General features: G+C 40.3%; 2 protein-coding genes across 2 annotated transcripts in view; one reads left to right on the forward strand and one right to left on the reverse strand.

The window, feature by feature from the left end:
* Positions 1 to 27,725, reverse strand: part of RpS21 (ribosomal protein S21) — a 426,171-nt gene that overhangs the window by 41,611 nt on the left and 356,835 nt on the right. The gene's annotated exons all lie outside the window — the stretch shown is intronic.
* The window catches only part of LOC145994385 (uncharacterized), a 150,088-nt gene that overhangs the window by 11,194 nt on the left and 111,169 nt on the right, over positions 1 to 27,725 (forward strand). Inside the window, exon 2 of the mRNA XM_083130504.1 lies at positions 14,947 to 15,057. Coding sequence (XP_082986630.1) covers positions 14,947 to 15,057 — 111 coding nt within the window. The remainder of the gene's footprint in view (positions 1 to 14,946; positions 15,058 to 27,725) is intronic.

Here is a 27,725-nt window from a genome sequence, read left to right on the forward strand (position 1 = left end):
TGTGGCACGAATGGGAGAGGAAAGAGGAGTTTACAGGATTCTTGTTGGGAAACCTGATGGTAAGAGACCTGTAGGAAGGCCAATACGAAGATGGAGGGATAACGTTGAGATGGACCTAAAGGAAATCGGTAGGGATGGAAAAGAGTATATAGATCTTGCTCAGGATAGGGACAGACGGAAGGCCTGTGTTGCTGCAGCCATGAACCTTCGGGTTTAAGAAGGCTAGAGAGTTAGTTAGTTAGAGATAAGAGAGAGAAAGAAAAAGTGATAGAATTAAAAACGAGAAGGAGAGATAAGAGAGAGAGAAAGAAAAAGTGATAGAAGAAAAAACGAGAAGGAGAGATAAGAGAGAGAGAGAGAGAGAGAGAGAGAGAATAAGTGATAGTAGAAAAACGAGAAGGAAAGATAAGAGAGAAAGAAAAAGTGAGCAGAAAAAACGAGAAGGAATGATAAGAGAAAGAAAGAAAAAGTGATAGAAGAAAAAAACGAGGAGAGATAAGAGAGAGAAAGAAAAAGTGATAGAAGAAAAAACGAGAAGGAGAGATAAGAGAGAGAGAAAGAAAAAGTGATAGAAGAAAAAACGAGAAGGAGAGAAGAGAGAGAGAGAATAAGTGATAGAAGAAAAACGAGAAGGAAAGATAAGAGAGAAAGAAAAAGTGAGAAGAAAAAACGAGAAGGAGTGATAAGAGAAAGAAAGAAAAAGTGATAGAAGAAAAAAACGAGGAAAGATAAGAGAGAGAAAGAAAAAGTGATAGAAGAAAAAAACGAGGAGAGATAAGAGAAAGAAAGAAAAAGTGATAGAAGAAAAAAACGAGAAGGAGTGATAAGAGAAAGAAAGAAAAAGTGATAGAAGAAAAAACGAGAAGGAGAGATAAGAGAGAAAGAAAAATGGTAGAAGAAGAAAACTAGAAAGAGAGAGAAGAGAGATAGGATGGAAGCAAGAACTAACAAGCCAGACAGGAGAGAAGCGAAAGAAAGAAATAAAGAGATATAATGACAGAAACAAGATAGGGAGATGATGGAAATAACGAAGTGCGAAGAGACAGAAACGAGAGAGAGAGAGAGAGAGAGAGAGAGAGAGAGAAAGAGAGAGAGAAAGAAAGTGAGAGCGAAGTATATAGGGTGTAGAATGTAGATGATAAACTAAGAGAGCCAACCTAAGAACTCTACACATGCATTCTTATTCCACAAACGTTTTAAAAATCAGAATAAAATTTCTTTCACAGTGTATTTTCTTTGCTTGAGAGATGAAGGAAGAATTCCACTCCTAAAATTTAAAATATATCATCACATCACTTTCTATTAAAAAGAAAAGCCGGCGGCGAGGTTAGCACATCGCGCTACGACGCCAGGGGCACCGGGTTCGAATCCTGGCCTGGACATGGATGTTTGTGAAAGTCACTTCATCAATCTCATCATATCAACACTCATCCCCATCTTCGCAACTTAGCCAAAAGTGGCACAAAAAGCGAAGAAAAATAAAGCAAACCAATCAATCAATCAATTAAAAAAATATTTTGAAGCAACAAACAATTGATCCGTCACGAAGAATTAATCCCTGACATCGGGTCCCGAGTAGAGAACCGTATTCCGGTACTCTCCCGAAAAAAATAAAAAAAACATAATACTGAATGTCTGTGTTTTTGAACCTAATACAGACATATTTGGAAAACCAGGTTTTCCATTTATCCCATCATATTTTCGCGACGTAATGTTACATTGAACTTTGTGCAAACAAAAACTAGCTTAGACATCGTGGTTCTCTTTCGCCAAATGATTAAGAGGAATCCAGCCCGTTCCCTGAAGGCATCGAGCCTTATATTGGAGTACACTACAGGTGGGAGCGTGGCTTTTTGTGCCGTTGTCGTGGCCACCAGTACGATCCTCGCTTTAGGGTGATCGTGCACAGGTCTTCATTCGACCCGTCTGAACACAGTTTTCTTTGCAGTTTTTCTTCTTCTTTCTTTGCTTCTTGCAAAGGTCTTTGTTCGGCAAGTACCAACAAGGAAGTTTGCAGGACAATTCGTGAGCTCACTGCTGGAAGATAACAACGCTTGTTTGTCTGCCGTTGTGTACAAAAATGATCGTGTCATTGAAATCATGAGTCATTGTACAGTGCATAAGGTACTGTTAGATCTTTGAATCTTTTGACCTTAACTTTTTCTTTTGGTATCATGTCGTTAAATTTTGATCGAACATTTTTGATAATTATCGCGGTACTTTCACGAACCCTGAAAGATATTTCCACTTGAATGCTCAATGTAACCAGATTTTCTGCCACATTTGGCTAATTGCAACAATTTTCAATTCTTTTGTGAGTGTGTTTCCTTACTTTCTTACCATAAAGCATCCACATTGTGAAATAATATTAAAATATTAATTATTACTGAGAGTATAGTACATATTTGTCTCTTGCCGCATCTGCAGTAATCATCTCATCAATGCATCAAACATGCAAATCCCCAACATTGGACTATTTTCAATTTTGAAAGCACCCTTGCATATACTTTTAGTCATCACTCGATCTCTCGCATATCATATCATGAACAGATTGCATGCAATATCTCCTTCTAAGCAGTAAATATAAGCTTTACAGTAAGATCAAGGTCGCGAGCGTGAAAAGTTTTAAATCTACAATTATTTCTTTGCAAACTAACCATAAAAGGCACGAACAATTTCACAGAGGTAAACAATTCGTCTGGACATTTCGCAGGACGCTGTTGAAAAAAAAAATCATTTTTGTTTTTTTTAGTGTAGCGTCGCAGACTGTAGGACATGGCCCTCATGTTCTGCGAAAATCAGGACGTCTGGTCATTGTAATATATTCTGTGGCAGTGCTCGAAGTGAAAATTCCTACTTGAGGAGGATGCTTGGTTCAGTTGCACAAGCTTACACAGGATTTATTTTCGGAGTAAATTGTAAAGCTGTATATTGCATGGCTGTGTTCTAAGGCGTGGGCGTTATACACTGTTAAATATTTCGTAGTTATCATTTTTAAAAGGCAAAAATGTTAATCGGTGTCATTTTAAGCTGAATTTGCATTTATCACTTTGATTTTCCCGAGTCTCTTTTTACCGCTTTCAATAGAAAAAATTGATTTTCTCAAATTTTCGGGAAGTGGCTGCACCACACCAACTCCCTCCTCTGCGTACGACAGATCAACATGGATACGATGCAATAGATGGAGGTTTGCTTTATGAAAATTTCTTAACTGGAGGGTAGCATCCCCTGGCCCCCTCTTCGAACAATGTGTGTGGACGGGGTGGGGAATGCGCGCGCGTGTGTGTATTAATCTAAACATTTCGGGAAATGGCTGTAGCCCTGCTTACCAGAGTGGATGCATGCATGTGTATGAATCAACATTGATAAAACGCCGCCTTCAAGCAGCACTGTGTGTGTGTGTGTATCAGTGGCGTATCCTGAGCCCAAGCAAGATCTGGACTATCTTACTGTGACACGTGGTTCTAGACTGTCAAGGAAGACCCATCTTTCCATGCCTTTGACGTATTTTTTTAGGAATACTGGGCCAAAGGATAGTTATGAGCCGCAGGAACCCCCTCGTGAGCACGCCACTGGGGCCAGTGCTATTATGCCTCGTTTGGCCCATGAAAAAAATACCTTCCTTGCCCCTCCAAGGTAAAGAAAATCATGCGGACGTGTACATTGAGATTGCATGGGACTGTTAGCCCCCCCCCCCACACACAGTTCTTTTCCAATGTCCGCTGTTGCCAACCAGAAAGCAACAGCAAATTGCTGCGTGCAATAGCCCAACAGCAGCGTCAAAGGATATTTTAAGGAATTCTTAAGGCTTTTTCCATGCATAATACCACAGCTTTTACAAGTTCCTTGCAGTTTAACGATTGGCTTAATATTCATGTCTCATTTAACCTTGCAGTAATGAGATCACAGTCTAAAATAAAACCCGTAATTCATCTTTGCGGGATACATTAAAGTGTTCCTTGAGAATCAAACCATGAATTCCTTTCAGGCGAATTTCCTGTTTCTTGATTCGAATCTCATGTTCGTTGTAGTCATGCCTGTTCCGGTGAAAGTAATTATGGCCAGCGTTCAAGGCTGCTTGGTCTTGCTGGCCGTGACTCTAGCCAGCGTTCTTAAATTGCACTTTGAGAAAGGAACCACACCTACACGAGTTGAGGGAAGGGAGGGGAGGATGTTTGCTACGCACATAAAGTTCCCCAGTCCTGTCGAGCAAGTGATCTTGTTTCTTCTTAGCGGATTGTGAAACAAAAAAACCTGTTCTTTTTCCTTTGTTTCTTCCAAAGCGTCAACAAGCGGATGGTCTGAAAGCTGAAGAATGTGGACTGTTGAGTTGTAGGAGGAGAAAATGTGGAGCTGCTCCTTTGTGAAAATAAACATAGGTGTCTAATTTAGTAGCATACTTCACGTGGCTCTTGTGGAGAACATGTAAACCTCAGACTATTCTCAGGACCCTCGTGCATAACACGTTCCTCTGCATTTTCAGTGGAATGTCTCTTGGAAAACATTGGGTGATAATTGTATCCAATAATACATAATATAATTCTGTATACGTCATATGTAGGCTGACTATTTACCCTGAAATGTTCCTTGCCCAGATAATGTAGGCTTTTACGTTTAAAACCCGTTTCAGACCATTTCTGAATTTTATAATGGCTGCTGTTTTTGCATATTTTTGTCATAAGTGCCTATTTCGAAGATAACCGCTTTTTGAGTGCCTAATCCGGGAAAATGGCGAAAAAATGCCGAGGTTTATCAAATTTAGTGCCACTTTTGTATTTCCGGTGTTTGATTGATTGATTTCGTGTTTTAAGTCCACTTTATGAATAGTAAGGCTAATCGCGACTGGACCTACAGTTTAAATTGGAATCCGGACCACTATGTGCCTCCATCGGGAGTCGAACCCGGGACTCCTTGATTACAGGGCAACGAGGCGACTACTGCTCCATCGGGGTGGCCTATTTCCGGTGTTTATTTGTCTGCCTATTTTGAGAGTTTTTAGTGCCTCAGGGGTTTCCAAAATTTTCCGTTTCACTGCGCCCTCAGTGTTTCAAGATTTTTCCACGGCGCCCAAATCAGAATGTAGGCCTATCTACTAACACTTGCAACGCTTAGTGTTGTTAGGTTACTTGCCTTAAGTTAAAGAATAAATATTTCATATTAAGAAATATTTTATGTGTGGAAACTAATAAATAAGCACGTATTTGGAACAATCATACCTAAAACCATGTGTAGACTAACATGTAAGTCATTTCAGTGAAAATATTGGAACATTTCGCGGCGCCCCTGTAAGCCAGCTACAGCGCCCCACGGCGCCGCGGCGCACACTTTGGGAACCACTGGCCTATACAGTCTGTTCCGGCAATCTCTGGAGCGAGCGAAAGAAAGGGAATCTCTGCTCAAGTAGTGACTCGGGAGGGCTCGACCAATGAACAAGTGCGAGGGAACGGGATTGCGTGGAGGGGAAAAGCGACTGCAGCTACCAGCCGTTTGCAGGAGCGTATACTGCTTCGATCCGCTCACTCGCTTTCTCTCCTTTTCTGCCGTTATACGCGGCTTTGTTAAACAGATTCCAAGGACTTCCACCGGGACGTAGAGAGAGAAAGAGAGAGATAGAAGAAAAATAAATACTCTCTCTCTCTTTCTTCTTTCTCTCTATTTCTTTCTCTTTTATCTCTGGGGAGGATGCCGGGATTTCTCCAGAAAAATAAAGAAGAAGAAGAAAGACATATCTCTCTCTCTCTTTCTTCTTCCCCTTTCAGAGAGAAAGAGAGAGAGAGAGAAGGAAAGAAGGAAGGAAAAGGGCAACCCTGGGGGAGGGGGGGAGCAAGGAGAGAGAGAGAGCTCTCCCTGGATCCCCCCGACCCCCCCTTCCTCAGGGGTCCCGGGTTCGAATCTCGGCCTGGACATGGGTGTTCTTTGTGAGTGTCTCTTCATCAATTTCATCATATCATCATTCATCCTCATCTTCGCAATTATGGTATCGTATTAGATTGGTAGGTTACTCATGTGATTAAAGGAAGGCCCAAACACTCGTATTCTTGAGGCTGGTATAAAGTTATAAATTTGTAATATTTTCCGAAACTGTAGTTTTGAACTGAACCACTAAAGGACTTCAATCTGCAAAATTGTACCGAAAACATTTGTTCAATACACGATCTATGATTTGATTTTGATTTGATTTAGTTTTATTTTACTTGTTTTGTGCCTCTTGGCTAATTTGCGAAGATGGGGATGAGTGATGAAATGATGAAATTGATGAATGGACATTCACAAACAACCAAGCCCGACCGGGATTCGAACCCGGGACCCTTGGCGTCGCAGCGCGATGTGCTAACCACTTTTTTTTTTTTTATTTCAAGGAAATACCCCCCTACACGGAGGTATCCCCCACCATTCACTCTTTTTCTCACTTGTATACTTTTCAATTCTTACATTTTCTTTTGTTTCTTATCAACTGGACGAACACAAACACCCATGCCTTACCCGGGACTCGAACCCAGAACCCCTGGCGTTGGAGCGCGCTCTGCTAACCACTTCGCCACGGAGGTCGACTAACCACTCGGCCACAGGGTCGGGCACGATCTATGATTTATGAGAGTTAACAGTAGCACATTTCACTCTATTTCTTAAAAAAATTCTCGCCAAATCAATGCACAGAATTGATTATGATCTTGGTTTTCTTGTGCAACTAAAACTTGTAAACTTCAATAGCTTTTTACAACCGTCGTAGGAGTTGTACACTTGTAAAGGTAGCTATTTTAGGCGAATGTTCATCCATTAAATCACCGTACTTGACATGGAAGCTCTTTTAATGGTTATGTCGCAGTATTGATGATCTCAACATTAGCATACAAAGGCGCTTTCTCTGCACCACGGACGTTATGCAACACGGATAAGATATGTGTACTCTCACTGTTGATGACGTGACTTGAATCAAAGGCCCATTGTAGATCACTGGCGGCATTCGAAATACAGCAATGGTAGATTGTTGGATTCTGACTAAGCATCTTTAGCAATTTACTTGATAAGTGAAAGGAATTTTCCTATGGATGCTGGTGTAGCCACTTTTGATTTACAAGGATGGATAAAGTGCTATTAATAGTTTGAAGCAGATTTTGAGGTGCGATATGCAGAACTTCCATAAAACATAACAACCTTCCTAGCAATTAAAAAGTTTTCTATAGTTACAGTGATGTATCCAAACACCCTCTCAGAAGTTTCAAGATTTTTCACAAAGGGTTAGTTTGTTTCCAGTTAAGTGTTTCAGTTTTTTTTTAAGTCTACTTACAATGCAACGATGTTACCACTACGCCATCGAGGATAATTAGTTTATTGTTAAATTTATCATTCTAAAATCTCAGCAATATGAGTTTGAATGGACTGTTATTGTCCTCCTCTATACACACCCCTTGGTGATATAATCCAACCAAGGAAGTGACATATTACTTCCACTCTTTTGGTTTTGTCACTAGCCGAATTCAAACTTTGTCTTATCGGAATATTGCGATCACATGCGTAGGTGATCGATTTATTTTGTTTTTTACTGATCAGGATATTGACCCTGTTTATCCACGCGGCTTATTCGAGGTCCTGAATGCCAGAAAGGCGCTGTATAAGTTCAGCAACTTAATGGTCGGTTTCAAATTATGAAAGTAATTAAAATCTATTATCCTACTTGCTACAGTGAAGGGGCTAGGTGTAGTTTTGTTCCTCCAAACTTCTCCACTTTGGATTTTGTCCTTGTCGCTGCCACTGAAAGAATTTTCTTCCGTTGTCGAAGAGCGGCACAAACGTTTGAAAATGTTGTCTTTAACCCTAAAGAGAATAGTAGGTTGTATGTTTCCAAGGAAGTTTGCTTATTTCGTAAGACAAATGCATATTGTCAGCACATTTCAATGAATGATACCAATTTCTTGTCAGTTGTGTGTTTATTTAAACTTTACACACCTGTATCTCGTAAACCAGCTGTCCAAAAATAATAAAACTTGCAGTTTTAGTAAAAACCACGCACATTTTAAAAATCCAAGAAGGTGGGTCAAATGGATGTATGATTTGACATGGAACCTCATGTATCTTACCTGCTGAGTTTGCATTCTAGAGTTTATGAACCATGGTCACTTTCCTCGCTAGCTTCACAACCATGGCAGATAGCAATCGATAGAGGAAAGCATCAGCGATAATCAGAGCGAAGAGCACGCTTGAGTTCGCCCCAGAGGAGTTGTAAGCAAGGGAATGGGCCACTCCCACCAGCTTGCACGCCTCCCTGACACATTTACTCCCATTTGGAACAGGCTCAAAGATGCTTGTCAGCCTAAATATACATTTGCTTGGCAAGCATGCAAGCTTTTGCTCCCAATCGAAGTCCTCCATCAAGGATCGCTGACAAAGTCTGCAAAATGATTCTCGTGTTATGGAATCATTAAAACATGCTTGAAGTTTCTAGGATATACGTCCTTTTTTTTTTTAAAAAAAAAAAAAAGGGGGCAGGTAATGGTATTGCAGAGGCAAGACACGATGCAAGGCTGTTTTTCAGGATAGGATTTAAGTTCAAGGACGTTCTTAGAGGGGGTTCCAGGGAGTCCAGACCCCCCCCCCGAAAATCTTACCTAGTATTAAAATACACGATTACCATGTTTGATTTGATTCGGTTTATTTTACTTCGCTTTTCTGCAACTTTTGGCTAATCGCGAAGATGAGGATGAGTGATGAAATGATGAAGGGAAACTCACAAAGAGCTCCCATGCCCAGGGCAGGATTCGAACCGGGGACCCCAGGCTTCGCAGGGCGCAGCGCTAGCTTCTCCATTTTAAAGATTTGTTGACATTAATTTTCTTGGTAAAACAACTGTTTTATCGTCATCATTTCTTAAGGCTAGGCTGGACCTTTCGCTGCCACCAGGGCAGCTGTTTTCAAATTTTCCTCTCCTTTAGAAAAATCGCTATGATATTAAAAAATCTGAAAAATTATATCAGCTTCGAATTCCCTGTAGAACATTGACGTGAATTTTCGTGTGTTTGCTCTAACCGTTATCTAGATATTATCAATACTTTCGTGGTTAATTAAACGTGGCAACATGGCATTTTCTTTGAACGGTAGATGCTACGATGAAAACCCACATATTTCTAACAACTTTCCCCTCTTTCCATATTTCGCTATGTGCACTAATAACGGAGTTGTCCTATGGTACCAGACTTTTGAAGCACACTGTGTGTGTGAACACACTCTTGCCCTTCCCCGCTGAAGAAGAGCAGTGTTTTTTATGATACTTTTCGGATCAACATGGCGACATTTATCCAGCATACTCTGTGCAGTAAAAACAACATATAAGTTGGCTACGGTTGTGAATTCGCGTCTACATTGGTTTCCGGGTCGAATCTAAACTTCAACTTTCATGAGTCTTACACTGAGAACAATGCTTCAAGGTGTTAAGGATATTCAAGTCAAAATACTTAACTATGCGTTCCGCTTCCTCAGTTACTTTTTACATTTAAAAGTACAATGGCATAATGGAATAACATGTAAAATGTAGTAGTAAATTACTCTCTTTTTATTATCCACGTTATGATTGTTGATGCACTAGCGTTTAGTGAGAATGTAGTTCTTCAGTGAACAATGCTTTTGCATTTCTTAAAAAGTAGGTGATTCATTGTGAATTGACGTTTGCCAGTCGTGCTTTTTCATTGTTGGTATTCTTTTGATATAATTGACATTAGTGTTTTGTATTACTGAAGATGAATGGGTTATTAACTCTACAAATTGAGCAAGAGCAGTTTTATCGTTCAAAAATTATCCTAAATTTAGTCTGTTAAGCACTGGCGTACGCAAAGGGGGCTGATGGGACTACAGCCCCATCCGAAATTTTGAGAAAATCAACGTTTTCAAAGAAAAGCAGTGAAGAACTGGGAAGAAACCACAGTGGTAAAATCAAACCCCTCTTAAAATGACCATCGATTTGCCATTTTGGGGAGTAGAAAGCTCTTAATATACGAAATATCTTGTTGTGTATACCGTCCCCCATAGAATACAGTTATGTACTGTTATCCACATTTCCACATCCCTCCCGATGAAAAATTCTGCGTACGCCAGTGCTTGCAAGGGAGGATAAGAGAAAGTAGTACATGTATACTAGCTTGTCGTTTGTATATTTATATTCTGGAAACAACGTTTGTTCAGATTCTGGTGTCTAGACCTACAGTCATGATAATCCATTCACCTTCAGCTAAACATTTGTAATCTTCCTTGTTCCTTGTTTGGTTGGTTTTTACCGCCGTGGTGTAGGCAGTTTCCGCCATTGGTTCTGAGGATTATTGTTCCTCTTCATTCTTCTTACTTCCATGTGAATATGCACATGCACACAAAATCACCACTACACTTCACACCACTGTATTTAGTTCGAATTGTTGGAATTGTGGGTCTCAGGTTGTGTCAGAGTCTAAAGGTAAACTTTTGTATATTTAGATTTTGAATTGATGTTTGCGGCCATAACTATAGAGGATCCACATTATACGGGTTGTAGGCGGGGTTAAGAGGGTTGTTAATGAAAATGAGAATGGAACTCCTGCTCTATGAAGGCTTTTATACTTTATAATGAATCACGATGATTATTTATAAGCGGGCTTTGAAAAAAAAGAATGAAAACATTTTTTTGTTAATCCAGGTAAAAATAAAAAAATATAAAGAAACAGTGTAAGGGAGATTTTTCAAGATATCACCAATCGAATGCAGGCTTGTGCGGCCTGCCATGCCACTACGCTGTGAAACGTTGATGTTGATTGGCTCGTTCCCAAGCGACATGTGTCGCTCCGGTCTGAAATCTCCCGAAGATAGACGTAAGAGACTGATTCCCTGTCCCGAGCTTCTTCGGCATATAGGTCAGCAAGATCCTGATAAGGATTTATATTAGTGTGCGCCCGTATGTAGGTCAAGCTAACTTGCTGTCCATTGTTTTTCAGTTGATTGGGTAATGTTGTAATCAATTTCAATAGATGATAATCAACTTTACGTCATCACGCAGTGCACTCTGGGAAGAATCGGGAAAAATATTCGCGTGTGTTAAGGAAATCGTATGAGAAACCTTCATACAGCGAGAAAATTTGCTTTTCACCACTTTACACACTTTTCACGGTTCTGTAGAGTTTCGGGAAATGTAGAAAGTACACGTTTCTCATATGATCATGATTTAGGGAACGGAACTTTATGTGCTAAAAAACTCAGAAATATTTATTTTTTATGTGTCATAAATGTTGAAAATATGTGATAAAAACAGGAAAATATGTGACAAAAATAAAAACATTTGGTAACAAAAACAAACTATAACATGCATTTTAAACACCTGAAATTAGTTTCTAAATGATTACCTCTTAGCGAGCTATTTTTTTGGAAGAGTTGCAGTGGATCCCCATAGTTTTTTCCAAATTCTCCATTGTAAATCTGTGACGATTATCTCTAAAAAGCATCTTATATTGTGAGAAAGATCGCTCCGCGTCACAAGAAACAGTTCTTGCATATTTGAAGCACGAAATGTCACTAACGCTGAAGTTTTCCAAAGCTTCCTCTTCCTCTACTTCACTTTCCAAAACACGTGCAATTTGGCACAAAGTTTGAAAACCTTGGTTTTTCCCAAAAAATTCTATACAAGTTAGGTGGACATATGATCTCAACCAAGTGTTCGCGGACGATTCAAGCTTTCATATGGAATTAGAAGGAATGGACAGGTTTGTTGAGATGTATGCCAATTCGACTTTTAAGGAGGGCTCCATCAACAGTTCTTGCAGAATTCTTCTTTGTCGAGATCATTTACAACAGATACAATTTTTTCAAAGTTCTGGGCATAACTTCTGCATCCAACCAAGTGCCCCATTGCGTAACTAGTGTTGCCCACGAGACGAGACTTTGGCCTGTCTCGTCTCGTGGAGCCTCGTGGAAATGCTGTCTCGTCTCGAAAATATTCGTTTGTCTTATGACACATGGTCAATCTCGTCTCGTCTCGAATTTTTAAAAGCCTGTCCCATCTCATCCCGTGGACAACACTATGCGTAACTACAGGTGTAGGGGGAAGGGGAACCTCAGGACATTTTTGTTTAAAAATGTCTATTCTTCTAGGCGACTTGATCTAACTTTCTTCCCATTTGAAACCAGTTTATCGACATTGTGATAAAGAGCACTTATCTTTTCACATATTCTATGCAACGCATGAGCCACACATTTAACCAAATGTTATGTCTTCCGGCCACAATAGCTGCATTGCTTCATTAAAAAGCCTTGCTATCGTTACGTGTAGCCAGCCCCAGCTACTTACAGCTATTTTCTCCCAATAGGATCGTACGCGAGGTGCCAGAAGTCTGCCAGCGAGGTTGTTCAAAGACAAAACAAACCTAGCACTCTCGATATGAAAGAGGTGCGGAGAATAAACATTTTTCCTTCGAGGATTTCGAGGTAGATGAAGTCAATGAGCGATTTTATGTATTTAAAATGAAAATTCGCAAAATATGTATTTACATACGGAAAACTGGAAAATATGTGTTTTTATGTAAAATAAAATTTGCTGTGTTGACATATAAGGCTATGATCAGAATTTTGGCAAAAATGAGGGTCTCTATCTTATCGCAGAAAAAACATTTATCTACCTAAAGTTCCTTTCCCTAATGATAATCATACCTTGAATAACGTCGGCAAAGAACATACCCACAATGCTTGCCTGGCATGTTTTCAACGCAGGATCTGACCTATTTTCCCGAAATATGGCGCAATGAATTGTGGGGAAGTTGTTCGCTGAATATCATCAACACCTGCAGCAAAATTAGTTTGGTATTGACACTTGGGAAGCACGTGGAGAAAGCGGGTCTACTTTACTGCGGCAGGGTGGGTTGCTGGCATGCGAGCCAATCAAAATCTTCCGAGTGCTTCACCCAAGCTCTGGTTACCTAGCAACAGAAAACGTTTATCACGGTGTTGCCGCTTATCGGGCGATTGTTCTTGCGATCAGTTTTCATGTTGTTGGGACAGGACGTGTTGTTTGTTGCGTTGCTGTGATATTTTAACCTGTCCGTTTGTTTAGTGTTTACTGAATTTAGAGTATTCTTTGTTGTATATAGCGTGTTGTTTTAGTGTGTTTTTTTTTGTACATAATTTTCTGCTTGAGTGTGTCGTGTGCTTGTGTGAAGAATGTCAAGCACAGGAGGCAATACTCGAGGAATTCCTCTCAAAGGCCAAACGCGGGAAAACGTTTGTTCTGTGCGCAAATATTTTGAGCAAGAGAGAAACAATGGGGGTTCAATCATTTCTGTAAATAAAGTTCTGGACAGGACTGCTGCTGCTGTCGGCGTGTCTAAGAACACTATTGTTACCATGGGGAAAGAAGAATATAATGTGGTAGAAATAAATCAATGCGAGGCTTCAAAACTGGAAACCCCAGGAAAGAAGAGGAATATCAGTAAACGCGTAACAAATTTAGATACCTTTCAGCAAGACGCTATTCGTCGCCATATTTATTCTTATTATAGGAGGAAAGTTCATCCCACTGTAGGGAAACTGCGCGTTTCGTTGAAAGATTCGGGACTTTTTCAAGGTGGGAAAACATCTTTAAGGACAGTCATAAAATCTCTGGGATTCTCATACAAAAACAAATAATGGACGCAAAATAAAGTATGGAGGCATATGGGGATGTGGAGGTAGGGCTCCACACATTCTCGACCTCGACCATATTATGGAGGTGATGCGGTGATGTGGTTCACCAACCGCCTTTACCCCAGGTACTCATTTGGGCTGAGTCGACTCCGGAGTCGCTAGGGATATTTGATTGATTGATTGATTCATTCATTTGTTGTTTTAAGTTCACTTTATGCACGGGAAGGCTAATCGGGACTGGACCTACAGTTTAAAGTGGAATCCGAACCACTGTGCCATGTGCCTCCACCGGGTATCGAACCCCTTGATTACAAGGCGACGACGTTACCACTACCCCATCGGGGAGGCCTGCTAAGGATATTTGAAAGAGTTCCCCAAACCACCGCGGGTCTCCCGCGTAAAAGTCAGACGCCTCACCAACTGGACTTTGTGCAATTCAGTTGCGGTATAATTGAAAGATGGGCAGACTTTAACGGCGACTTCGGAAAGAAATGATTATTGAAAGTGTATATATTCAATATTTTCAGAATGAATTGAAAAGGTAACCTGCAAACAATGCTCATTTCGTTAATTCGTTCATGTTGTAAGGGAGATGGAAATGAATAGAAAACAATAACACATTCATCATTGTTGTTATTATTGTTATTCTGTTTTCCTCGAAAAACAATAACACATTTCATCATTGTTGTTCTTTTTTATAACACGTTTTCCTCGACACAGCGTTAGAAGGCTGCACTGCGTACCGTACCGCATGATATGGCAACACCGTGACGCGTGTTCCTTCAGCTCTCAATACCAAACTAATTTTGCGGCAGGTTTTTTTTTATAAAATAACAGGTCGTAGGTTTCCTTACTGTACAGTGGGAGGCGCAAGTATCGCTAGGCAAATTGTTCGTTATTTTTTTTCATTAATTTATCTTTTGAATGTTTTTCGTGTTTTTCAGCTTGTTTAGCGTTTTGTTTCAATTCTTGAAACTCGCGTTGGATACAAGGAAGAAAATCAACATCGTGATGGACAATTTGCTTGGTCATACTTATGCATCCCACTCTACAAGAGTGTCTATAATGTGAAGACTTTTGTAATTCTTCAAAGTAGAAAAGCACATTGTGCTACGACGCCATGGGTCCCGGGTTCGAATCCTGACCTGAGCATGGATGTTTGTGAGTGTCCATTTATCAATTTCATCATATCATCACTCATCCCCATCTTCACAAATTAGCCAAAAGTGTCACAATAAACGAAGTAAAATAAATCAATCAATCAAAGTAAAAAATAATTAGAATGCCTTTTCCTTACCTGTTGTCTCTTTATGTTTCCAGAAAGAATCTCCTTCAGATGTTCAACTCCATCTGGCCAGCTTGAAAGGAGATCTGTTGGTGCTGAAGAGGGTGCTGGACAGCGGAAAGGTCCACGTGGATTGTAGAGACAGGGTGAGTACATTAGGTTAGGTCATGCAAACAAATCACGGTGGTTTGTGCAAAACGTATCATCGTCCTTTACGCTTGTAATAGGTGCCTTTTACGTATTGGGGGGGGGGAATTTTCGTGACATAGTTTCTAATTATAATCTAATTTAATATAGGCTAATGCATGTTATGTAATAATAAGAACCTCTCTTTATAATTTAAATTAGTTTTATTCTGTGTTTTATGTGAATCCTGATAATTAGAGAAAAGGGGGGAAAATCCTCTGAAACAGTGGCGAAGCGTAGAGTTCCTAGCAGGGTAGGCACAGAAGTGCGATAATTTCCATTAGTTGCTTAAATCTGTAAAAAGAAAGGGAGGGGGGGGGAGCTATGTCATGGAGAGTGGTTCAATGTCTCTCCAGACCGCTTCTTTACTTGGCAGTGGCATGACGTTTTCAAAAGTGTTGTTACCGGCCATCAGCACGATAATTGTGTCTTAGACGTTCTCCCCCACCCACCAGATGTCATCGATCTAGATTTTTGTTCACTTCTGTTTTTTTTTATTTGTTTGTATTTTTTCAACCCCTGATTTATGCACACACCTCCAGAAAGAACTACCAATCATGAGACATCGCGAAAATCCAACGAATAGTGCTCGAGCCCTGTTGTCAATTCTTCATCACTTTTTTCTAAATTTATTTATTTATTTTGCAATTGAGGTGAAAAGGGCTAGAAGAACCCCATAATTTTCGGGTTAGTCTGACGTTTGTGCCGTGAGCAGACGACAGAATTCCGCACTTTCAGCGACTGTCAGTTTGGTATGTTCTATTGCTGCCAACTTAGTTTTTGTAGCAAGACTTCCTCGCACCGAGGAAAACACCATTGTTATCTGTTGTCTAACTAAAGGAATGGTTGTAGTTAATTCCAGTCTTGGTTTTCTAGATAAATGAATTTCTGACACCTGTATGTGCAAGTAAACATAATTTAAATTTTGAATATTTTCGTCTCATTTGTTCTGATCTATGCTAATCGTGACGATGAGAATGTATGGAGAATGAATTAAAGATGACCAGGAAACATTGACATGACCACAATTAGGTCACCTGGCTTCGTAACGTGTTAGGATGACGACTACGGGGCTTTCAAGAAAAAAACATAAGTAAAGGTGACCTCTCTCATTCAGTGTGTATACTTCGCATCCTAGTTTGTTCTACCCCTTGTGTTAGTAGACACCCTTACGTGATAACAGAACATAGGATCCTTGTTTGGGACCCGGCAACACGACAGGTTACTATGTAACATATAAACAGGTTATAATAAATGTAGTTGCTTGAGAGAATAGAATCCCAATTTTAGGCGCAATTTAGTTCTTTTCTGCCAATCCAATGTGACAACACTGGCATGTTCCGCCAGACCTGAAACAGACATGGCCCGCGCAATAACCCCATAACCCTCTTTGTCCTAAACCCAAAAAAAGTCTTCCCTTGCATTGTACTTTATTTGGCCGCCCTCTTCTCTTGTTATCCCTTCAGGGTAAACGAAACTGCCTACCTCTTCGCTTGTGTCGGCTGCATAAAAAAATATCTGCTTGTAATATTTATTCAACGACAGTGTTAACGCATTAAATAACGTTTCAACAACTTTGAATTTTTAAAAATATTTTCCTGTCACTTGCCACTGCTACTTGCAAAGGAAAATATACTTGAAAACATTTTAGAAATGATTGTTATAAGAAGGAAACATGAAAGACCAAAAGTGGGTCCTACCTTACCGATGATTACTTCTTCACTCAATTAAGAACTCGATTGTTCTTGTTCTTGCATTTCAGTCCAGCACTTCTTGCATAAATCTGATCGCTGCACACGACACCAATCAAAAACAAAGCTCTACCGCCACGAAACTCGCGCTACGAGCCAAGCGCCAAGCTCCCTTCTAGCGTCGTGAGCAGGAGGTAAGTTTTCCCAGAGGGTGAACGAGAGGGGAATCCCCGTTTACGATAAAAATAAATTATTCTATTCCCAGTGAAAGTAAAACTACTTTGTAAATATAAAGCGTAACTATCATTTTAATTTACGTAATTTGGTATGAAGACTTACTTTACAAATATAAGTTCTTTGGACTTTCTGTTTACGCTACGGTGTTGGGTGAATCGACAAGACCATCAGCACTCTGACCAGAAAACGAAGTCAGAACTACAGTAATCCGTAATTTTCAATTTCACTTACACTTGTCGATGAAAGGAAGGAAAACCTAAGTTTCGTACAAAATATGGAGAATGTACAATGAAATAGAAGTCTCTCTGCACGAACACAGGCTAATGTTTATAAAAAATGCCGGTACACCACAAATTTCCAACCCTGGCGGAAATGCAGTGTTGCTGATATGCTGTTCGTCCTAGTGGGTAACACCGGGAGGCCGGCCTCAGGAGCGCGTTATAAGCATACGTACAGTACTCGTAAGATTAGGCTTCCCGCATATACCACCGTAGGACGGAATGTGAAGAGAAGAGGCCCCAGCAAATGTGCCTCACTCCGTGGAAAGTTCGTATACTGACTGGACAGGGTTAGAATCTTTTTGTAATTATCATAAATGAAAATTCCAAACTTTTCCATTGCATTGCATGTGTTTTGACGAAATAAGTAAATACACATTTAAAAGAGTAATGGCGTGGGTAGGCCCGGCCTCCTGGCCTCATAGGACGCTTCGCCACTGCTCTGAAAGGACAAAAATGGGGAAAATGGACTAGTTTTTTTGCACTCCACTAAAAATCTTATTTTAAATTAAAGCGCATTATATACCATTCATATATTGTGCTTTCATTTAAAATAATATTTTTAGAATAAACTATAGTCCTTTTTCATTTCTCTTTTTGTTAAGATAAAATACAGCGAATAATCTTACAATCTGTTTTGATTAAATCTTCCGCATTCCATAACTTGCTGCCACTTGTATCTGGCGTCGCCATTTCAGTGACACTCAATACTGTCGTCACTGTCACACATTTAACTTAAAACTATTCTAAAAAACTTCATAATAAAAGTCTAAATCTAGCAGATAAGTACACTTTCAACCCAATGCTTTTGTTGCTGCGTAAGCCCAGATCGCATTGTTTCAACAATCGCTGCAACGTACTCCCAAAACTCATGTAGGGAAGGGAAGGTAGAAGAAGGCGCTTGTTCTTTCTTTCCTCCAAACTGCAATATACAATTGTTGAATGTTTTGTTCAAGGAAAAACCAGTACAAAATATTTGATTTCTTGTCAATAAAGGGATTATGGAAGATGTTTTCTAAAAAAGAAGAAAAAAAAGGAATTTTAGGCTGAAAAACTAGTCAGTAAAGGGGCCAGAAAGAAAAATGTTTTAAAAAAGGGGGGAAATGGAAATGTGGGCTTAAAAAGGAAAAAAAAAAAGATAAGTCAAACCCATTTAATCTTGTTGGTGGGAGTGTTGTTATTTATTCCATGATCCGTGTTGAAAGGTGGATTTAGCGGGAGGTACAGTCTTAGAAAAAAATACCTGGCCCACGGGACGTAGAATTTCGTAACGTCTTAAAGCCTGTTGTTTATGCAACCCAAATAACAAAATATTCGCTTAAGTTTGCCTGGTGATTCCGAGTTGTCGGGAAGGATTGAGCTTTGATAGCATGAGTCACATGACTCGTGCCCCAGCCACAACAAACAGCTGCGTGCTACGATGCCTCCAGAAGAAAATTTCAGGAACTGGTTTCTTGACAAGAGCTACTCGTAAGGAAATACTATTCTTTCGAGTGATATTACAGTCATTGTCAAGAAGGTTCGCTGAAATGATGGTTCTCATCACAGACCACATGCCACACGTTAATTGTTTAAGTCCAGTTCATGCACTGGACCTACAGATTAAAATGGGATCCGAACCAAATGCCTCTCTATTTGGTATTGAATTCGGAAGCCTTTCATTACATGGCGAAGACGTTACCACTACGACATCAGAGAGGCAATGGAACCCCTTGAGAAAGAGATAAGCGAAAATTGCTACGTGACAAACCATATTTGCCCGTAAATTTTAAAAATAAGACAATATTTTGTACTGACAGTTTCGAACCGTGGGAGTCCCGGGTTCGATACCCGGTGGAGGCACAAGTGGTTCGGATCCCACTTTAAACTGTAGGTTCAGTCCCGATTAGCCTTACTGCGCATAAAGTGGATTTAAAACACCAAATCAAACCAAACCAAATCGAACCGTGGGAGAGGCATATATTTTTTTGTACCATCGTCCATTTCACGAGTTTATAATTCTTCCTCACCGACTCGAGTAACGCGAGTGGTAGAAGAAAAGCGAAGTAAAATAACTGAAACAGAAATAAAAGGAAAAAGCGAAATAAATTTTATTCATAATATTCTGCAGTCACTTGAGTTGTATTCACGGGATGCTATCTTTAAAGAAAGCCGTGGTCTCTTCCTTGTCTTTTTCGCTTTCTTTGTGCTCTTGCTTCCCCTGTCACGAAACATTAATTAGTCTAAAACTAATTAATGCGACGTTAATTAAACAATCCAAACAACGAAACAATGCACAATCAACTGCACAAAACAACATTCCAAATGTTTTCGAATCGGAAAACAATTGAGATGCTGTAAAATGACTTAAGATGCAGTAATAAAGTGGGAATTCGGTACCGTATAGAATTAAATCGGTAGAGATGTTCGATTTGATTAGATGTTTGTTATTTAGATTTGCTATTCTTTCACTTTTGGCAAATAGCGACGATGAAGATGAGTGATGCTATGATGAAATTGATGAAGGGACACTTACCAAGGACACCCACGCCCAAGTCGAGATTCTAACCAGGGACCCATGGCATCGTAGCGCGCTGTGCTAACCGCTCCTCCATGGAGTGGACATTATACCATATTTTGTGTGCTCAATTGGGATCAATCAATGGAATGAATAGGCATATTATATGATTAAAAAATTCATATCATAATACCACGTCATATTATTCGGCACGAAGTAACATCAGAGACATTCAATCTTCCATTTTTGCCTTTCAACTAATTCTTTGAATTCAGGTTAATCACAACAATAAGATAAATTATGAAGCAAATGATAGTGAATGTGGGATATTATTACGAATTACCTGACAGAAACAACATTAAGCGGCTCGGTGGTCAAGCTCATTAAGTGATTGACATTCGATATCGTCGCCAAAGTTTCCGGGTTTGAGTACCGTCCTTGTCGGGGGTGTTTGACTATTTCGTCATCAATTTCATGTAATGGTCACTCGTCCTTATCGTCGCGATCATCGAACAGGGAATAAAAATTATAAAAATAAATACGATGGAAGAGTACTTATTTCATCTCTCACGAAATCTCCTACAAAACCGGAATATATAAAATACATGTATATTCATTCACATACATTTTCGATTTCTATATTTAATTAGTCGAGACCGAGAACGGGAGAGCAATTTTCAATTCGACAAACCGAGAGACGGAGACACTGTCAAGTCTCGTTTCTTCTTGGCACCTCCGTAATCGAGTTGTTATGTTTGTCATTGGCTTTGTATTGGCAATTATTGTCATTATTCTTCCCCTGCAGGTAAACCATAACGATGAATTATGATGAAATGAAGCAGATAAAAGGGCAAGAACAAGAAAGTCATGCCTGTTCGGGACTCCAACCCAGAACCTTATGTAACGAGATTTGAAATTCTGGAGAAGGCGTCCGTGTTTCGCTTGGTTTTCTCTTTCCTCTACTTCTCTTATATTATCATACATGTATAATAAAAATGGATCTGATACGATATGTTGCGATTCATAATTGTGCTGGTTAGATGCTACAGATGTGAACTCCAACCTGCAATATATTATTCCCTTTTGTTTCGTATCTGGTTGAACATGAAATTTTCTTACATTGTGACAATTTCTTTCTTAGTTTTGGTTTGGTGCACAGATATGCTAATCTGGACTGGACCTTCAGTTTAAAGTGGGATACTAACCACTATGTGCATCCACCGTGTATCAAACCCGGGATCCACTGATTACAAGGCGACGACGTTATCACTACGCCATCGAGGAGGCCCCATGACAAAATGTTATTCACTCGATCTCTACCATAATTTATTTCAGCATTTACATTTTCGTTTTCTTTTTCTTTTTTCCTTTTGTTAACTACTCTTATACAACTTTTTTTGCGTCTTCGAATTTCTTCTTGTTTCAGGAAAAAATAATACATGCAGGCTGTATAAAAATTCCCCGTTCAAATAGATAAAACGTTCACTCTCGAGAACTAATTTACATGTTTATCACTAACGTAACCATTAGGAAGGAAACTATTGAAATGTTAACTGATATAACTGCAGATGAAACAATACTTACAGCCACTGACGAAATATCTATTCTTGTGTAGCCTCACAGACAACAAGTATATGGTGAGTCATTCACTCTTGCTGACTACGGGCGAAGGTCACTGAACCAAAGGGTGGTGGCAAGCAAGCAGGCTTCTGCTCTACCAAAGACGAGGTCACGTGTTCCAGTTATCAATGGCGTACGAAATAAGGAGGAACACAGCTATCTGACGTATGTTTTGGTCCCGTCATTCCACGTATAACACTTTATCATCGTGGCCTTGAAGTTCCCTCAGGGCACTTCTGCGTAAAGGCTTCTCAGCTAGAAGCATATCTTCCCCATTGAGTGGAGGAAAAGTGGGTGCGTATAGAGGTCCTTCAACTTTCGTATTCTTTTTCATTTCAGAACCCGTGCTGTATCGTCGACTTAATCCAATCTATCCGATGTAGGTTTTAGGTTCTGTTTCTGTTCGGTTATTTCACGTTGTCTTCCTGCTTATGTTATTCGCGACGAAGGTTCTGGATTCGATAATCTGGACAATAACGGGATTGTGTTGGTTGCTTGATTTGGTGTCTTAAGTCCACTTTATGTCCTGTTAGGCTAATCGTGAATGGACCTACAGTTTAAAGGGGGATCCGAACCACTATGTTCCTCCACCTAGTATCGAACCCGGGATCCCTTAATTACAAGGCGCCCACGATCCCACTGCGCCATCGGGGATTGTGTTCGAAACGAATGAATCAAATTTGAGTGATATGATATGCAACCATTGGAAGACTATTGAAAGAAAAGCTATGGGAACCTGCCAGTTTTTCTACTGCAGACAGGAAACCATAAACATGGAAGAGAAGCTTATATTCTATGAAATCTGACTCTATGTGCTCGAATACTGGCTAAATATAATCCATAGAGGCATAGAAACGTTAAACAACTTCTTATATGATACATATAGGTTTAAAAAGGTCGAAATACAAAGATTGTGTGCGCCTCACTGATGGCGTAGTGGAAGGCCTTGTAATCAAGGGGTCTGGGGTACGATACCAGGTGGTCGCACATAGTGGTTCGGATCCCACTTTAAACTGTATGCACTTCAGATTAGTCTATCTGTGCCGGTGACTCAGTCGGTAACGCGTCTGACTACCATGCTATAGGCCCCGGGTTCGATTCCCGGGAACTTTTCTAACGTTGGAAGCGGCCCCAGCGCCCACCCAGCGTCGAATGACATGGGTACCTGGGGGAAACCCTGGGAGTAAAAGCGGTCAGGGGCGTGATGCTGATCACATCACTCCCACTCACGAACGAATCAAGAAAGTGTGGGGCGTTACCCCCACACCCCCTATACGCCTTCATGGCGTAGCGCCAAGCACAGGTGAGAACTTTACCTTTTTTTTTTTTTTTTGCATAAAGTGGACTTACAACAAAATTTAAACTTGCGATAAAGATTATGATAAGGTATTAAAGAATTGGGTCTAACACATTTTTTTATTGTTTACCAATGACATTGTTAACTAATATTCTTAATTTCAGTTTCAAGATGAAATCGGCTACGAAATATAAGGAGTGGGTTCATATTTCTGTTACGAAATTCCACTTTTGCAGTAGACCTGTGCCACACTAAGATGTGACGTAATAAACATATCTGAGACACTTTCAAAGTATTAAATTGCTATCTACGTATTTGGGAAAAATCTTTCAATATAATACTTTTTTTGGACGCGTCAAATCATAGTATTTAATTCCTGTTTTAGCAGCTTTAAGAGGGCCTCCCCCATGGCGCAGTGGTAGCGTCATTGCCTTGTAATCAAGGGGTCCCGGGTTCGATACCCGGTGGAGGCACAAGTGGTTCGGATCCCACTTTAAACTGTAGGTCCAGTCCCGATTAGCCTTACTGTGCATAAAGTGGACTTAAAACACCAAATCAATCCAATCCAGCTTTAAGAAACCTGATTTGTTTTTGGGGGAGGGGTTACAAATGCCCTTTCTGCTCCCGTCAAGTTACGCCTATGACAAACAGGAATTCAAAGTAAAAGACTGTCCCGACTAAATCGGGAGACACGTCTGATAGATTTACAATTGGGAAAATCATAATTAAGCGTGTAGTTGAAAACAACCTATTTTCATATATTGCATGCAGCTCTACTTTTTCTGCAATGTGGATCAAGAACTGGGGACGTGGAGAAGCACAACACTCCACGTAACCAATAGTCACGTGACCCTCTTTGCTTTCCTGTCATGTTGACCTTCGCGTGGAACACATTTCTCGGTGTTAAGACAGGCAAAATCACCCGATCATCGAAGGGTGCAATATGTGTTGCCTACCCTCCTGCATTACTTGCTCCTATTAAAGCCTTATGGGGAAGAACTTTTTTCCATGACTGTACACGTATCCCTCCCAAAAGGGGTAATTAAGTAATATATAAATTATTGTATATATTGTTAGGTATATAAAGTAAGTAATAAAGCAAAGTTTAGCACAAATACGTAAGTAGGGACTAGGTGCAACCCAAAAATCGAATCCGGGGTACAGGATAATAATGTTAGTTGATGGATACAAAGCGAGAGCATTCTGCGTCAAATATTTCCCATGCCGCTGACGGTTTCGCCTTTCTGGAAAAAGAGTTCCTGGACCGAATTTAAATTCATCCTTAAAAAGGGTTCCAGGACCGTATTTAAATTGATCTGGAAAAAGGTTCCTAGACCGAATTGAAACACTTTACACTAAGGTCCAGAACCCAGTTATGCTTGCTGGTTTTCTCTCCGGAACCGGAATTGAATTTATTTAAAATCCCTGGACCTTTAACAACCCTGTATTTCACAAAATACTACTAATGCTATCATCTTGTAACCAAATGGTCCAGGATCATTTCCTGTTGGAGATACATTGTATCATGTATCCCACTTTGAAGGTCCAATCCCGACCAGTTTATCTGACCACAAATCGGACTTAAAACGAGCTCTTATTTGTCTTGATGTGAATATTATATACGTTTATAAAGGTATTTTCAATTTGTCGAGAAATCTCCACATTATATTTCCAGCGTTACATCTTATCATATTATTTACAGCATATTCTGTGCCCCTCCCAGAAAAAAAAATCTATATCCGCCTATGCTATTGACCTTGTATAATGTGAGGCTTTAACTCCAAATTCATTTCTTGAGGGCGAGAACGTTTAACTTCCCTGTCTGCCCGAAGAATATGACGCATGGGGAAGAGCAGGATATACTTATTGCGTGTGAAACGCAACACGAACACGCACTCACGCACAACCCCCGCCGCTGCCTGGCAACTAGCTCTTTTTTATGCCTGAATTCATATTCAGTTTTTGTTTTATGAGTGTGGGATTTCGGACTTCAGACCTAAATATTTCAGGAAGAAAAAGTGTTGAACATGGTATTTGATACCCAAACTACGTCAAATATCCAGAAATTCTCGTATCGTTTGCTTTACCCCAACGAAAAAGGTTAGTAAATATTAATTTAACTATTTCTCCACGAGTAGTTACAATGCCACTGCAATATTATACATCTTTACATATCTGTGACATGTGTGTGTGTGTGCGCGCACACGAACCCCTTTGCCTATGTTATTTCAGCTTTTTTTTTTATAAAATATCTTTTTATTTTTTATTTTTGCCCTTACTGGAGATCCATATGCAGATAGAGGTCCTTGGCTATAGCCCCCCATGCCCCCACTAAATCCCCATTTCATACCCCATGAAGGTAGATAGTATACTATAGGTAGAGTACTGCATGGGACCACTTTCGCTCGCTCGAGCTCGTTCGAGTCTCCCATGCTCGAGCGTGCTATGCTCGAGCGCTTACAATTAAATATAATGTTAATGTGACGATAATCGTATGTAAAATATCCGCTCTGGCACACAGATCACAGTTATCTATTTCAATTTAATATATCACTGTATTAGTAAGATAGACTAAACTTCATTTTAACCGGGGGATGCGTCTTTCACTCCACGATCCATAATTGAGGGCTCACTACCACGCTTTCTTTAGTCTCTCTCTCTCTCTCTCTCTCTCTCTCTCTCTCTCTCTCTCTCTCTCTCTCTCTCTCTCTCTCTCCCGAAAAGAAAGGGAGAAAGTGTAAAGAAAGAGAGAGAGGCTTTTCTCTCTCTCTCCCTCTCTCTCTGTTTCTCTCCCTCCCTCCTTTTCTCTCTCTCATTCTCTTTCTCTCTCTCTTTCTCTCTCTCTCTCTCTTTCTTTCTCTCTCTTTCTCTCTCTCTATTTCTATCGAAAAAACGGAAGAAGAAGAAAGAAAGAGAGAGTGAAAGGAGAGAGAGAGAAAAGAGAGAGAGGGTCTTGATCTCTTCCTCTCTCTCTCTCCCTCTCTCTCTCTCTCTCTCTCTCGAAAGAGAAAACTGAAGAAGAAGAAAAAGGAAAGAGAGAGAGGGAGAGAGAAGACCAATTACAGTTATACGTGTACTACTGGGCTTCCAGCGTTTGTTCGAACTACAGCGCCTTGAATAACGTAGTATGGAAAACGACCCAAGAAACTGGTTCCCCGAGACGATGACAAGTAGATGGCAGTGCGATCGACCCAGGTGCTAATTTTGTTATGAAAGTAATGCGGCTTAGTTAGTTTTTGGAATATATTGTGTAGATTTATTTCTCTAGAAAGGCGGTAAGTGAATTGATGGAAACAGTTATATTTGTGGAGTGATTTGCAGTCACGAAATGGCATTAATTTGGAAAGAAAAGTAAAATAAAATTAATAAATAAATAGCATGCGTAACACAAGAAGAAACATTGCAATGTGATTCCGGACGTCAGGTCTTGAACTGTGTATTAGAGTTTATTTTTCTATGTTATTAGAATATAAATAGTATCCTGAGAGATATTTCATACCGAGGCGACAAACCACAAATGTCGCTTGAAAGCGAGCAGTCGGAAATCAATGCAGCCTTTCGAACCGTAGGGACAAAAGCTCTGACTGCACCGTTTCCTCAAGGAGATTTTACACCAAAGCGACACGCGACAAACGATACGAGGATTTCACACCAAAGCGACACGGGTCATTCGGTCCAAGGCAACTTTCATACCGAAGTGACACATGTTGCTTGGAAAGGAGCCAATCAAGAGCAACATTTCACATCGTAGCGGCATGACGGGAAGCACAGGCCAGCGTTCGGTTGGTGAAATCCTCAAGCGATAAGTGTCGCGTGCCACTTGTCGCTTTGGTGCGCAATCTCACTAAAGCAAGACACTCATTGCATCGCGTATGCGCGAACAACAAACCACGGCAACATGTTGCAAGCTATTGAGGAAATGGCTCAGATTGAGCGACGCAGAAGCGACAAAGCGACACGTGTGGCTTATCGTGTCGCCTAGATCTGTTGTTGTAATGTGCGGTTTATCGTGTCGCCTATCTGTTGTTCGCAAGCAACGCTTGCTAATAGACTGAAGGCACCATGTCGCTTGTCACTTAGTTGGGAACTCCCCCCGTAGCGCGTCGCTTCGGTCTCAGCTTTCCGACCGAAGTAACAAGTAGCACGCGAATACGCCATATGAACGTGTCGTTTGCTGTTTGGACCCTCATGTGCAATGAATGCTATTTTACAGTCTGGAAGTGTGTGTCACTAGTGTGACAGTGTGAACATCCCGTGTCGCTTGTCCCATTGGTTTGAAAGTTGCCTTACACTCATGTCGATGGCACTAAGAAAGTTTTGTGGGGTTCCCCTTGTCGTTTCATGCAATCATCATTATCATCATCGCCGCGATTAGTTTAAATCGGAAGAAAAGAGACAGTAAATATCAAAAATACAAATGCTTCAGTGTGTATATCTTTAAAGGAAATGATGATGATAATAATAATAATGAACCTAATTCATACACAAAAAAATAGTTTCCAAGAGCATTCCACGTGTATTTTTTCTCCCGTATTATTAAAGAAAGTATGACGATAACAGGACGTGGTCGACTGTCTAGAATATTCGTTAATATTTTCGCGCCCACTGTACCAAATATCATAGCAATTATCACATTCATAGAAATGCTTCATGTAAAAGAATCAGACGTTGCAGCGAAAACTCCATTTACTTCCATTATAAGCAATCGAACACCAAGCACCGGGGTCAACACCAGCGCCTCTAGCGGATCATTTTCGAGTGGAACCAGCCAGAGAGCGCATAACCATGCCGTTTTCCACACTACGTTATTCTAGGCGCTGTAGTTCGAACGAACTATTTGGCGGTCGAGCGAAATGCAAAGTACCGGGTGGCGAGAATTAAAGTTACCCAACTCAGAGCCCTCTGTAGCCTGTTTGAGGCATCGTAGAACTCTGAAATTTGGCGAATCCATTATGCAGACCATGGGGAAGAGGATGGCGATAAAAAAAATGTTCAATTTTCCGCCACC

Source organism: Lepisma saccharinum, chromosome 1 (assembly GCF_977018435.1).
Source record: "Lepisma saccharinum chromosome 1, izLepSacc3.1, whole genome shotgun sequence".
NCBI classification, from domain to species: domain Eukaryota; kingdom Metazoa; phylum Arthropoda; class Insecta; order Zygentoma; family Lepismatidae; genus Lepisma; species Lepisma saccharinum.